At 42.2% G+C, this 13,529-nt stretch overlaps 3 protein-coding genes across 3 annotated transcripts; 2 read left to right on the forward strand and 1 right to left on the reverse strand.

Moving 5' to 3' along the window:
- The first annotated feature begins 1,062 nt into the window (after window positions 1–1,062).
- On the forward strand, window positions 1,063–2,139 carry LOC146725002 (uncharacterized). The gene is made up of 2 exons (XM_085485603.1): window positions 1,063–1,282; window positions 1,475–2,139. The coding sequence occupies exons 1-2, from the start codon at window positions 1,063–1,065 to the stop codon at window positions 2,137–2,139; spliced, it is 885 nt and encodes a 294-aa protein (XP_085341729.1).
- Window positions 2,140–5,414: 3,275 nt separating this feature from the next.
- Window positions 5,415–11,585, reverse strand: LOC146725003 (uncharacterized). Its single transcript, XM_085485605.1, has 3 exons — window positions 10,703–11,585; window positions 10,369–10,604; window positions 5,415–5,504 (listed from the first exon to the last, which is right to left on the reverse strand). Exons 1-3 carry the CDS (start codon window positions 11,583–11,585, stop codon window positions 5,415–5,417), a joined length of 1,209 nt encoding a protein of 402 aa, XP_085341731.1.
- Window positions 11,586–11,899: 314 nt separating this feature from the next.
- On the forward strand, window positions 11,900–13,521 carry LOC146725004 (uncharacterized; the record flags this gene model as incomplete). Its single annotated transcript, XM_085485607.1, has 2 exons — window positions 11,900–11,968; window positions 13,027–13,521. Coding segments are annotated over exons 1-2 (564 nt in total), but the record flags the coding sequence as incomplete, so codon positions are not given.
- Between the last annotated feature and the right edge of the window lie 8 nt (window positions 13,522–13,529).

Raw genomic sequence — 13,529 nt, forward strand, 5'->3', positions numbered from 1 at the left:
ATCCGCCGCGTGTCTCTCGGTGAGTTCGCTGCTCCGAGAGTAAGCTATATCGTGTTCACGGCACGCCGCGTCCAATGGGTTGACACCTTGATCACCTCTAGCCAATCGCTTTTCCAAACGAGTTTCCGGGCCGCAAAATTGATAGCCGGGAATATGAAGCTCGACCGGAAGTGCGTTTATCGCACGATTTAATAGACCTGTGCCTATTTTCGTTGACATCCGTTGCAATCTCTAGACATTACTGAGCAAAGCGCGAGTCCGCGCAGCTATAAATAGGCGGACGTTGGAGGTCAAATCGGGAGTGAGAAAATGAAATTCGTGCAACAACCTCTGACGATACGAGTGATGAATTACGACGACAGAGTACGCTGCAGCGTGAACGAAGGTGTGCGCAAACACGGTACGATGCTACCGACAACTATACGCGCGATCGTTTGCAGGCTCCTCAAACTGCGGTAAAACCAACGTGTTGATAAGCCTGCTGGAAAGTCCGCACGGTGTGCGTTTCGAGAACGTGTACGTGTACTCTAAATCGCTGCAACAGCCGAAATATCGCTATTTGGAAGATTTATTGACGCCGATTGACGAAATCGGCTACTTTACATTCTCCAATAACAGTGACGTCATTCCACCGAGCGAGGCATATCCAAATTCAATTTTTGTCTTTGATGACGTGCGACAAGCAAGATACGATAAGAGAGTACTTCTCAATGGGGCGCCACTCGAACATCGACTGCTTCTATCTCTGTCAGACATACGCGAGAATACCGAAACATCTTATACGCGACAACGCGAACCTGCTAATCCTGTTTAAACAGGACGCCACCAATTTGAAGCACGTGTACAACGATCACGTGAATACCGACATGTCGTATGAGGATTTCAGTGAGTTATGTCGTACTTGTTGGCAGCAAAAGTATGGATTTCTAGTGATAGACAAGGACAGCTCGCTTTCGAACGGGCGATACAGAAAAGGATTTAACGAGTTCGCGATACCGCAGAGCCATTAGTCGTCGCCAACAATCCTCCCGGTCGAGAGAAACTCTAGAGAGTGCTGCCGACATGGATGATAATATTCGCGAGCGTGAAAAGGTTGCCATGGAGATTGCGAAGACGGCTGAATCGATCCGCAAGAAACACCGCGCTCTGAAGACCGGAAAGATCGATGATGATATCGCTGTCAAGACTCACTTTAAACCTATTATCGAGCCGCTACAAAAGATTGTCGACAACGCGACGATTTTGGTGAAAAACGAGCCTAACACCGACGACGACAACGACGGTGTGAAGATTGAGACATGGTATGAGGGGGAGACACCGAAAAAGAGAAAACATAAAACCATCAAGCGATATAAAGAGGAGGAGGAGACATTGAAAAAAAGAAAATATGATATTTCGAAGCCATTGGACGCTTCATTGCCGACAACATCTACACCGAAAAACGCACAACCTGTGATACCCAAAACACTCGTAGACGAAAATGTTTTCGAAACCACGCGTAACCCGCCCGAAATATCCCTTCGACACTGGTTAAGATCGTCGGAAGGTCGACAAATGATGCGAAAGGATTGGGGGCCATTAGGACAAAAGTACATGGACGCTCTCCTCGGTGCTGATGAGAAGAAAGAAATTGATAATGTATACGGAGTCTATTTCGACGAGAATGAAATGCGCATCGGAAACAAGCGATTCGCGATTGACAAAGATGACAATATAATCATAGGCGACACGCGGTACATTGGAACGCCCGGATTGTACGAGTTGATCTTCAAGAAAAGACCTGATTACCAGGAGGATGATTTGCAAAAATACAAACATATATTATTGGCGACAAATGCACATAAACGCAACTTTGATGTGCAAGGCCGTGTGAAGAGTAGCAAGGGGGACAAGTACAAATATATAATCGCACCGTTGACGCGGGTGGAATCGGACGACCCAAAATCTGGCATGGGAATGCCTCGCGCTATGACGCTAACCAACAATAAGATTGATTACGTGCACTGGGACGACCCCAACGAGCTAGTGGATCGCCTACGATTGCTCGATGCTTCGCACCAAGCTGGCAACAACGCGCATGACAACGAGATCTTGTCGATTATCGAGGAACTGCAGGAAGCGGGCATTATTATAAATTAAACAAGGTTCCCGACAATCTATTCAGTTCATCGTGTGACACTTTACAAAGCATTGAAAAAAATGTCTATCAATAAATTTGGATTATTCGAGAGGAGAAATGATGCAACCCCTGGCACAAACGATCAATGGTATAGATTGATTAGAAAATGCGTGCATCGCGTCGCTACAGATTATGACGCGAGATCGCGCAAGATTCGCCATGTAGCGCAACCTGAGGCGGATACCGATGTCGTCAACAAATTGTACCTGGAAGAGTGCTTTAAAACATTGATGATCCAACAGAAAGAGTCAGATGAGAAGCTGGCTGCGTTAGAGAAGGATGTACGAGCGTTGGAAACTGTGATAAAAGAGCTTCTGCGTGCGCCAAACACTACCTCAGACACAGACATCTAATGAGCGGTTGGCTCAGAAACGTCTATCAAACAGTTGTGAAACGTCTAGAAAGAATTCTCGAGTGGTTGCAAACAATTGTTGAACAGCTACGAAGGATTATCAGCGTGCTACCAAACAACAATGAGTGGCATCAGTGACCGACCTGGAAACAGCAGTGAACGACCCGGAAACAGCAGTGAACGACCTGGAAACGGTGGTGAACGCGACCGCTACGATCGAGGTTACGAACATGTCAAGCAGGGCTGCGAACGAGGCTACGAACAAGTCCTTAAAGGTTACATACAAGGCTATCAACAACTCAGTAAGGGTTGCGAACAGGTCAGGGACGGCTGCGAACGGGCCAAGTCGGGCTACGAACGGATCAGAAACGACTTGGGACGAGGCTGTGATCGAGTCAGGAACGATTTTCGAATGGGCCAAGGACGTGAGTAAACAAACGCGAAAGAACCCGAAACAACGAGGCACGAACCCGAAAAAACCCGAAAGAACAAGAATTTAACCCGAAAGAACCCGAAAGAACGAGGCACGAACCCGAAACAACGAGAATTTAACCCGAAAGAACCCGAAAGAACGAGGCACGAACCCGAAACAACGAGAATTTAACCCGAAAGAACCCGAAAGAACCCGAAAGAACAAGGCACGAACGCAAAAGAACCCGAAAAAACCCGAAAGAACGAGACACGAACGCAAAAGAACCCGAAACAACGAGGCACGAACGCAAAAGAACCCGAAACAACGAAGCACGAACCCGAAAGAGCGAGAATCTAACCCGAAAGAACGCAAAAAAACCCGAAACAACGAGACACGAACCCGAAACAACGAGGCACGAACCCGAAAAAAACCCAAAACAACAAGGCACAAACGCAAAAGAACCGGAAAGAACGAGGCACGAACCTGAAACAACGAAAATTTAACCCGAAAGAACCCGAAAGAACGAGGCACAAACCCGAAACAACAAGAATTTAACCCGAAACAACGAGGCACGAACCCGAAACAACGAGGCACAAACCCGAAAAAACCCGAAAGAACGAGGCACGAACGCAAAAGAACCCGAAAAAACAAGGCACAAACCCGAAAAAACAAGGCACAAACCCGAAACAACGAAGCACGAACCCGAAAGAACGAGAATTTAACCCGAAAGAACGAGAATGAATAGTGAAAATAACAACAAGCAACATAGTTTGGAGAGACGGCAGTTGGTAAACGAGTTGCACGCGTCAGCGAGAAAAAATTTCCCTCGAAGACATGTCATAGTGCGAGGATACGATGATCTGTGGCAAGCCGACATTGTCGAGATGCGTCCGTACTCCCGTTTCAACAGAGGTTACCACTACATACTCACCATCATCGATATGTTGAGCAAGTATGCGTGGGCTGTACCACTCAAGAGTAAAGGAGGAAGCGAGACAGCTGACGCAATTGCCAAGATAATTCGGGATAGCAAGAGATGCCCGAAAAACATGCAAACCGATAACGGAAAGGAATTTTACAACGCCGATGTGCAACGACTTATGCGAAGACATGACATTAATCACTAATTCTACATATTCGATATTGAAGGCGTCGGTCGTCGAGCGATTCAATCGCACGCTAAAGAACGACATGTGGAAGATGTTTACGCTGAATGGTACTTACAAGTGGTTCGACATGCTGCCACGCCTCGTATCAGATTACAACGGACGCAAGCATCGAACGATTGGTATGCGACCCGCTGACGTTACCCCCGCGATCGCTGAAAGACTCTTGGCTACGGTGTTCAATCGTGTAAAAATCGCGGGCCCGGCAAAGTTCAAAGTAGGTGATCAGGTACGCGTCAGCAAGTACAAACAACTTTTCGAGAAGAGATACACGCCAAATTGGACAACCGAGGTGTTTAAGATTGTTAAAGTGCAGCATACTAATCCCGTAACATATCTACTCGAGGATTATCGCAAGACATCTATCGCTGGAGCGTTTACGAGCATGAGCTGCATCGCGCAAATTATCCGGATGTGTACCTCGTGGAGAAAATACTGCGCAGGAGGGGTGACGAGGTTTATGTGAAATGGCTGGGATTCGACAGTTTGCACAACTCTTGGATACATAAAAACAATGTTATTTAATGTATTTTATTCAATCATTGTATAACATAATATATATTGTATAACATATATGAAATATATGAAATATATAACAAAATATATATAATTCCCATTAATACGTCCTTACAATATAATTTATTTACAACGGTATTCGATAATGTCCCCACGGCAAGGTGTCGGTCGAATCAGGTACGACATACCGCTTGTCGTCGTAGGGACTTCGAGCAATTTTCGTGTCGCTGATGGTATACACTTTATGCAATTTCGATCTTATACATGACTGCTGACGCGTCATTTCAATCTCGTCATTAAGACAGCGCGTATAATCGTTCGAATGTTATACTACGCGCTACGACGTTACTTTTGACACCTTTTGCCTTTTTAGTGTCCTTTTTACCATCCACCCGCAAAGCATACATTTTTGCTCTAAGCCCGACGAATTCGGTCATTATCGCACCGTTATTCTCATCTTTCATCAGACCCGGCATCTTTTTATTCGCGAGCGGTATACCGTACACATTATTCGCGGCGTAATCGCTGGTATCGAATCGAGCGATGTTGCGTTTCAAATTTTCATAGACATCCTGACATTTAATTTGATATATTAATTTTTTTATCATAGCATTCCTCGAGATGTCTATACCATCTCTCAACATTCTCAAAACACCTCGAATGATCTTTTACCGCGTTCTCCATTTTTAATGTCTGGCACTTTTTCACACTTTTAATCTCAGCCTATTTTCGCTGACATTCGCTGCAATCCCTGATCATCGGTGCTGGACCGTCAATATGCGTTCGCATCTACGGCCGATTGTAATGTTCGAGGCAGCGACGATATGTCTGAACCTCCGGATCCGTCTTGATATGCTCCGGAAGCTTGTCCCACAAATGCTATACGAAATATCCGCACTTTTGCAGTAAAACAATCTTCGGAATATATTGTAACTGTTCGGCACTTAAACTGAGAATGTCGGAAGCACTTGATAGTATTACAAACATTCTGCACCCCGAATGAAGAGAGCATGCGCTCGCCAGTGGTACTATGGCCCGGCAGCGGTATCGGTCCTCATTATATATCCCGATCATCCCTTTGTTCGTCAACATACAAACGAGAAAAATTTAGATGACGTAAATTTTCGGCGCTTGTTTTGTTTATAAATTCCTGCAGCCGCTGGTTATCGGCGCTGGTATTTCTTCCTAAGATAAACAATAAAGAACCGCCGCTTATTGGGGAGGTACCGCGAGAGTGATATACAATCCCATGCAAAAACATGTCGCAGGCCGCAAGCGGCGAGGTTGCAGGCAGCGAGGTCGCAAGCGGCGACACGTTCGCCCTGAAACTTTACCCGCTGATATTTCTTAGAAATATACGTATAGATCATGTATCAACCCCCTTGATTGTCGGCACTCACCAAGCGGCAGCCCTTCTTAGTATTTAATTATATTTCTTAGAAATATACAGATAACGTATGGGGGAAGAAACGCAACTCCCTTGATTGTCGGCGCATGCCAAGCGGTGGCCCTTCTTAAAATTTGATTATATTTCTTAGAAATATACAGATAACGTATGAGGAGAAGAAACGCACCCCCCCCCCCCTGATTGTCGGCAGCGGCAGCCCTTTTGTAATAGATATTGCTGGAATGTTTATCTTATCTTTTAATAAATATCGCTGGAATGTTTATCTTTTGTTTATAAACATATAAGGTAACATGAGCTCCTTATCAGGTAACCTGAGCTGATAAGATAAGTTTATCTGTTGATAAGACCCCCCGCCCGCGTGACGTCATACCCCCTCGCCCCCAAAAACCCCCCCGCCCCGCACCCCCCTCAGAGGACCTGGGTTAGAACCGGTCTTATATTCCTACTACCAGATTTGAATCCTTGTGATTTTTTCTTGTGGGGTGCGCAGAAAGAAAAAATTTATTTTAACCGCATAGAAACGCAGGACGAATTAGAAGAACGAATACAAAGAGCGTTTGCCACCGTACAGCGGCGGCATATAAAGAATGCCACAGAAAGCGTTGCGTACAGGACAACCAAATGTTTGGAAGCGAATGGTGGCCAATTCCAACACTTAATGTAAAAAAATTCTCCATTGAATAAATATATTTATTCCTTTTACTTTGTCAAACCTTCATTACATCGCATACTACCTTTTATTAAATAAGAAAAATAATTGCAGCATAATTTTAATTCACCGAAATATCTGTATATCGCGATATAATTATAATTAATTGAATTATTATTATGTCGCCACAAAATAAAAATTCATTAATCATCGTATTTATCTCGACTAAAATTCATTAAGTTAAAATTATATCGCGACATAATAATAATTCCGAATTCTTATTATGTCTGGACATAAATTTTAATTCACCGAATTATTTTTATGTCGCGGTATAATTTTAATTCATGGAATTATTATGTGTTGCCACATAATAAAAATTGATGAATTAAAATTATGTCGATACATAATAAGAATAGAGAATTACTTTTATACCCAAACATTATTTTAGTTTATCGAACTTTTATTATGTTTCGATGTAATTTTATTTTACCGAAATATCTGTGTGTCTTGATATAATTTTAAATCATGGAATTATATTATTTTGACGCCACAAAATAAAAATTCGATGGCTTCCGGTTCCGGTAAGAGAGTGAGTGACAGATGTGTGAAAGCGTGGCAGATATTTGTGAGAAAAGAGTGAGAAAAGTGGTGAGGGGTGAATAGGAGATAGGAGGTAGAGTTAATACATATATAAGTAAGCAGTGATACAATAAAATACATAAGTATATTTATTATAATAGATCAAATAAGTATGCGAAATTGATTAAATAGTATTGAATAGTATTGGATAGAATATTGAATAGATCGACGATTGTAACGCAGACGTGTGCAGATGCAAATCGTAGATTGGAATAATATCGGAAACGCAGAGTAATATATGGCTTATGCCTATGTTCAAAATTCAGAGTTCGAAAAATAATGTAAGATTGAGTTAATATTGGATAATTAAATATAATGATTAAATATAATGATTAAATATAATGAGTAAATATAATGAGTGCCCGTCGCGCTTTACTATTTAGGGATATGTGAACTGGCTTAAATACTCACAAGGTTAGACAATGTCTAATGTGCCTTGCTATGGTACACTTCGCTACTGTGTTCTTCCCTCTGAGTCTGAAGATCTGAGGAGCCTCGGTACCTCGGTCCGAAATGGCGGCTATGCCTCACCAAAATGGCGGCTATGTCTTCGGACCCCGTAGTATTTGCTGGTTGAGTGCTGGATTGTTGTTGACTGGAACCACTGCGACGAAATCACTGTCACTGCCGTTCCGTGCCGGGTGCAGGGTTTATATACCGTAAAATGTGGCTCGCTCCTCCCATCGGGTGATGCGGCTTAGCCAATGGCAAGAGAGGTATGCCGGGGAAGTACCGGAGACAATTTGTTCCTGGTAGAGATTGCGACGGTTAAGTCCCGGAGAGATGGCTTCTTAGTAGCGATAGCGGCGTTCCTTTGATGACTCATTGCCGGGCGCTCCGACTTTCCTTATCCTATTCTCGGTAGCGATAGCGGTGCTTCTTTGGTGACTCACCGCTACGCGGCTTGCAACGGGCCTTGCAGGTTGCAACGTGTTTCAGCGTTGCATCATGCTTTGCATCATGCTTCTGGAATGTAACGGTTCGCAACCGTCTTTCTAGAACCTTCTAGAATCTTTTAGATGTTTCTTGAGAGTAAAGCCGAGTTCACATAATAAAGCGGGTTTCATACCTAATTACTACTTTACGAACGATATCTATATATTTTAGGTATTATTCATTATGTCGATTCCTTTTGCAATTTAAAATAAAATGCATTACTTCGTAAATTTTGTTATAGATTAAAATAATCTTATTTGCTTTAATTTATATTCATATTTGCATGTAAATGGTAGAAAAGCTTAATTGTAACTTCTATTGTTATTTTATAGTTAGAGTTTAATAATCATGATAGACAGGTAAAATTTATCAATTTACATTTACATTTCGTAGTTATATGTAAATTGATAGGTAACTTGCATCAGGAACGAATTTCTAATAGTAGGTATACTAGGGGGGTTCTAACCCAGGGGCAATGAGGGGGGGTGAGGGGCGGGCAGAAATCATATTTTAACTTATGCGAGACTAAATATTTGTTAATACCGGTCTTTCATGTAGGTTAGCGATTGTCATGACAAATATGTTAAAGAATTAATTTTGAAAAAGATTGAAATTTTGAAATTTGTCTGGACGTTACAGATGTATTTTTAAAGCCACGCTGACTGCGTGAATTGTAGTATGCGATATATTTTTGTTATGCGTAACCCGTGGCGCGTGCACTGCTGCAGATTACGATAGTGTATTACGTAGCGCTTCTTATCGTAAAGCGTTGCGAGGAGTTTATACTCCCGCTTGCCGGGCGGCTTATCGCGCGTCAGGCAAAACGGTAGGTCAATGTGCGCGTCATGAAGATGCCGCAAATACTCTAAATCTACTTCGAGAACATAGCCTATAGATGAATCGAACGCGATAGATGATATGTCAAAATTCGATATATCGTCGACCCACCGAAAATCGGCATATGGCAATGGTTGACACATTGCCCATCCGTACAAATTATTTACATCGAAATACATGAGATAAGATGAGGGTTTCGATGGGTCGTACGATTGCATGTACTTGTTATTTGCCTGTGCGTATCGACTTGAACATTGACTAAGGCCGCCGCGTATACCTCGTTCGACAAACATTACCATGTCAATGTCTGTTAATAATTCAAATTTTATATCTGTATGTTTTAACATGGCGTCCCATGTATATCCGGGGAGAGTATAATAATACGCGGGATCGAGTCCATAACTTTTTATACAACTGTCGCGAAAATTTTCAAATATGTCTGCCAATAACAAGACATCAATTTTTAAATATGAATCGCTATATTCGCCTAGCGTTCGAAGGGAAAATCGGCTCCAGACGGTCTCGGCATGCGCGTAATCACTCTCGGATACTGTGTCGCCGGTCAGGGAACTGTAAAATAAGTCGCGCGGCGGTAAACGTGTGTCTTGTAATCTGTCCACGCAGTCTATGTATTCGTATGGAAAGACACCCTTTCGTGTCAATAAATTGAATTTTTCACTAGTTAAATTTTGATATTCCGAATGTAAAACTTTTAGTTTATCTTTATCCAAAAATGACGCTAATTTGTCAAGACTAGCACTGAGAAACTTATACGAATCGATAAAGCGTAATTTGATATAATTTTTTGCATTGTTGTCTTGTGTCAATCTAACAGTTTTCGAGAATGATATATATTTTTCCTTTGTTATCGGCAATAATTCGATTTTCCCTTCGAACGCTGTGGCTATGTCCTCGATAATGAAATGCGCGTCGTAGCCGGACAGATTGTGAAAGACTATAGGAATACAAAATGATTCTTTGTAATTTAAGTTACAATTTGAGTGCGCGGGGCCTCTGTACCGCCCGGTGAGGTGGCAATGATCGCGAACGCGTGTATCGTCTTCGTCAAACGGTTTTTTGCATATATGACAATGTGTTGCGCTGTGAAATTTTGCCCACTCGTCAGGCGTTAAATTTATCATGGGGACATTGATTGTTAAAATATTTTTTACGCGGATTGCTAAATTTTTAAGCTGTTCGGCGAACCACGCGACGCAATCAACACTACGGCGGGAATTGTATGTGGACAACGAACTGTCATACGAACACTGTACGTAATACGCGATGCTGAATACTTGATGGTGTTGATAATTTTTGACATCTTCGGTCTTTGTCAAAACACACTCGAGGTCGGCGTACACCACAAACGGCAGCCACTCCTTCCTCGTGTAGTTGTCGAAGCTGAGCCACTTGTCCTTGTCGCTCGGCAACCGAATAGCGCAGTCGTTTAGTTTCCCGCAATCTTCCGTATGCGTCTGCAATTTATCCTCAGAATAGAAATAATGTAGATCTGTAAAAATAAAAAATTTTAATTAAAATCATTTTTTTTAATATAATTTACGTGTAATAAATATATATATACTTACCGATCACATATAAATTTTCTACATTTGTGTTTGCTCAGTTGTGAGCTCACGAGGCGAGACAGATTTTTTATCAAAACAAAATGCCCGACGCTGTTTTCGTCTTCCACGTACAGCAGATTGACGTGTCTGTCTTTCTTTTTTTCCGAAAGACGTAGCGGGACGATGTTCTCGTTGTCGATGATGTACACGTTTACGGAGATGTCGTTTGCAAGTTCGAATTTTTTAATTTGATTCACAGTCACTGGAAACTCAATGTTTTGGAGATTCAGCACTGTGGTGTAATGCGGATAGGAGGATTCCCGATCCACATGTCTTTCAGCGGGGTACAGAGCGGCCACCACTGACCATGCGAAACACGCATTGTCCGCTGATCGCACATTAACAACCGCTCTCTTTGTCACAATTTTTTGCGGTAATTTGACATGGCATCCAGCGCGCATAGGATTATACTTGTTGATATTTACTGTCAAATCTATTATCCGCAACAATGCCCAGCCGCTATCGCGTTCCTGGAACTCTTCTAGCGATGCTAGCGTGGGCTCGATTACGCGGCGCTCGTACCACTCGCGTACATCGGACGTGCGAAAGAGTTCAAAGTTTCTCGTATTGATACTTTTATTGGCACGCTTGTCACCGGACACAAATTCGCCGTTGAAAACGGTGTTCACTTTTACACTGATGTGTCTCTGCAGCACATTCTCCACGTTCTCGACTATAATGTCTTTGGCATTTTCCAAAAATTGACGCGGTTCGATATAGTCGACGTTAATTACCGCACCGGTCAGTATACGGCTATCGAACGCCGTATCGATTTCGCGCCAAACAAGTTTTTGCGCGTTATTGCCGCCACCACTAAATCCACCGCCGCTGCCACTAGGCATGGATCCACCATTGAATCCAGGCATGGATTCGCCGACATACTGTCTCTGCAAGCGCACTTTCGCACTCTCGAGTCGCGCTATTCTCGCCACGAGAGATTGCCTATGTCCAATCGAGAGACGCGGACGCTTGGCACGGCTATATATCCCGATCATCCCTTTGTTCGTCAACGTACGAACGAGAAAAATTTAGATGACGTAAATTTTCGGCGCTTGTTTTGTTTATAAATTCCTGCAGCCGCTAGTTATCGGCGCTGGTATTTCTTTCTAAGATAAACAATAAAGAACCGCCGCTTATTGGGGAGGTACCGCAAGGGTGATATACAATCCCATGCAAAAACATGTCACAGGCCGCAAGCGGCGAGGTTGCAGGCAGCGAGGTCGCAAGCGGCGAGGTTGCAGGCAGCGAGGTCGCAAGCGGCGACACGTTCGCCCTGAAACTTTACCCGCTGATATTTCTTAGAAATATACAGATAACGTATAGATCATGTATCAACCCCCTTGATTGCCGGCACTCACCAAGCGGCAGCCCTTCTTAGAATTTGATTATCTTAGATTTTCAGAGAACTTATTGTCGGCGCTCGGATCCAAGCGGCAGCCCTTCTTAGAATTTAATTATATTTCTTAGAAATATACAGATTTTACTTGGACACGGCCAAGATATAAAATTCGAATAATCTCTACAAGAGATTTTTAATTCCATGTATCCCCTATTCCCCCTAAAGAAATAAACGCGAGAGAAAAATATAGATCCGAAAGTCGCAGAATCGGGAATCGAACCCGAGACCTTTCGCTTGCCGGGCGACTGCTCTTCCATCTGAGCTATTCAGATCCTTTAAAATTTGGTGCCTTGTGCACAAGGTATTTAATTCTAACGAAAAAATTTAGTTTCGTTTAGAATAACGCACTGTCATCCGCGATTTGGCTCTTATTGCCTGTCTTATATATGTTAAATTTATATTTATATTACAGAGCCTAGTTAAACTCTTAATTTATACACGCTGGCTTAAAGGCGTTTGTTTACCAACATTAATATATATAACAGAGAAAAATATAGAATCGAAAGGATCTGAATAGCTCAGATGGAAGAGCAGTCGCCCGGCAAGCGAAAGGTCTCGGGTTCGATTCCCGATTCTGCGACTTTCGGATCTATATTTTTCTCTCGCGTTTATTTCTTTAGGGGGAATAGGGGATACATGGAATTAAAAATCTCTTGTAGAGATTATTCCAATTTTATATCTTGGCCGTGTCCAAGTAAAATTTGGTGCCTTGTGCACAAGGTATTTAATTCTAACGAAAAAATTTAGTTTTGTTTAGGATAACGCACTGTCATCCGCGATTTGGCTCTTATTGCCTGACTTATATATGTTAAATTTATATTTATATTACAGAGCCTAGTTAAACTCTTAATTCATTATATTCAACTAAGTGCAATGAATAAAATTTTAAATGTTATGTACAATTACAGTGCGAGCCGGAAATAAGCAGAATTACATTAAAAAGAAAAAGAGAAGAAGAGTCTACTTCATTTGGTGTGTATACCGAGCGACTGGAGGATACACCACGGAAAAAATTATTGCGCAAAACTTTAATGCACCAAAAGAAATATTATGAAAGGCAAGTGCAAACATTAAAACAAAAAAATAAGCGGTATGAGAAACGGATCGCGCAATTGAATACAGTTCTAAAAGAACTCAAACAAAAAAGTTTATTGGCTGACAAACATGCCGATATATTAAAAACAATAGGTAAGAGTAATATACACTTGTTGAAGCGTTTAACAGCAAAGAGTAAAATATCAAGTAGCAAAAAAAAATCTCTTTCTAAAGAATATTCTCCTGAGCTTAGAAAATTTGCTTTAAGCTTGCATTATTACTCACCTAAAGCATACAACTATGTACGCAAACATTTCAATTCATGTCTTCCACACCCAAAATCAATAAGTAAATGGTACAAATCGATTAATGGAAA

The sequence above is a fragment of the Nylanderia fulva genome, unplaced genomic scaffold, assembly GCF_048542155.1.
Source record: "Nylanderia fulva isolate GAGA-0341 unplaced genomic scaffold, ASM4854215v1 Scaffold1087, whole genome shotgun sequence".
In the NCBI taxonomy this organism is placed as follows: Eukaryota; Metazoa; Arthropoda; class Insecta; order Hymenoptera; family Formicidae; genus Nylanderia; species Nylanderia fulva.

What these genes read in the sequence shown, in the direction of transcription:
- LOC146725002 (XM_085485603.1), top strand. Translation starts at nt 1,063, where the DNA reads ATGGATGATAATATTCGCGAGCGTGAAAAGGTTGCCATGGAGATTGCG. An exon ending in CACCGACGACGACAACGACG is followed by an intron (nt 1,283 to 1,474) that starts GTGTGAAGATTG and finishes AAACACTCGTAG; the next exon opens with ACGAAAATGTTTTCGAAACC.
- LOC146725003 (XM_085485605.1), bottom strand. Translation starts at nt 11,585, where the DNA reads ATGCCTGGATTCAATGGTGGATCCATGCCTAGTGGCAGCGGCGGTGGA. An exon ending in ACAACTGAGCAAACACAAAT is followed by an intron (nt 10,605 to 10,702) that starts GTAGAAAATTTA and finishes TTATTTTTACAG; the next exon opens with ATCTACATTATTTCTATTCT. An exon ending in TATTCAGCATCGCGTATTAC is followed by an intron (nt 5,505 to 10,368) that starts GTACAGTGTTCG and finishes TATTTCGTATAG; the next exon opens with CATTTGTGGGACAAGCTTCC.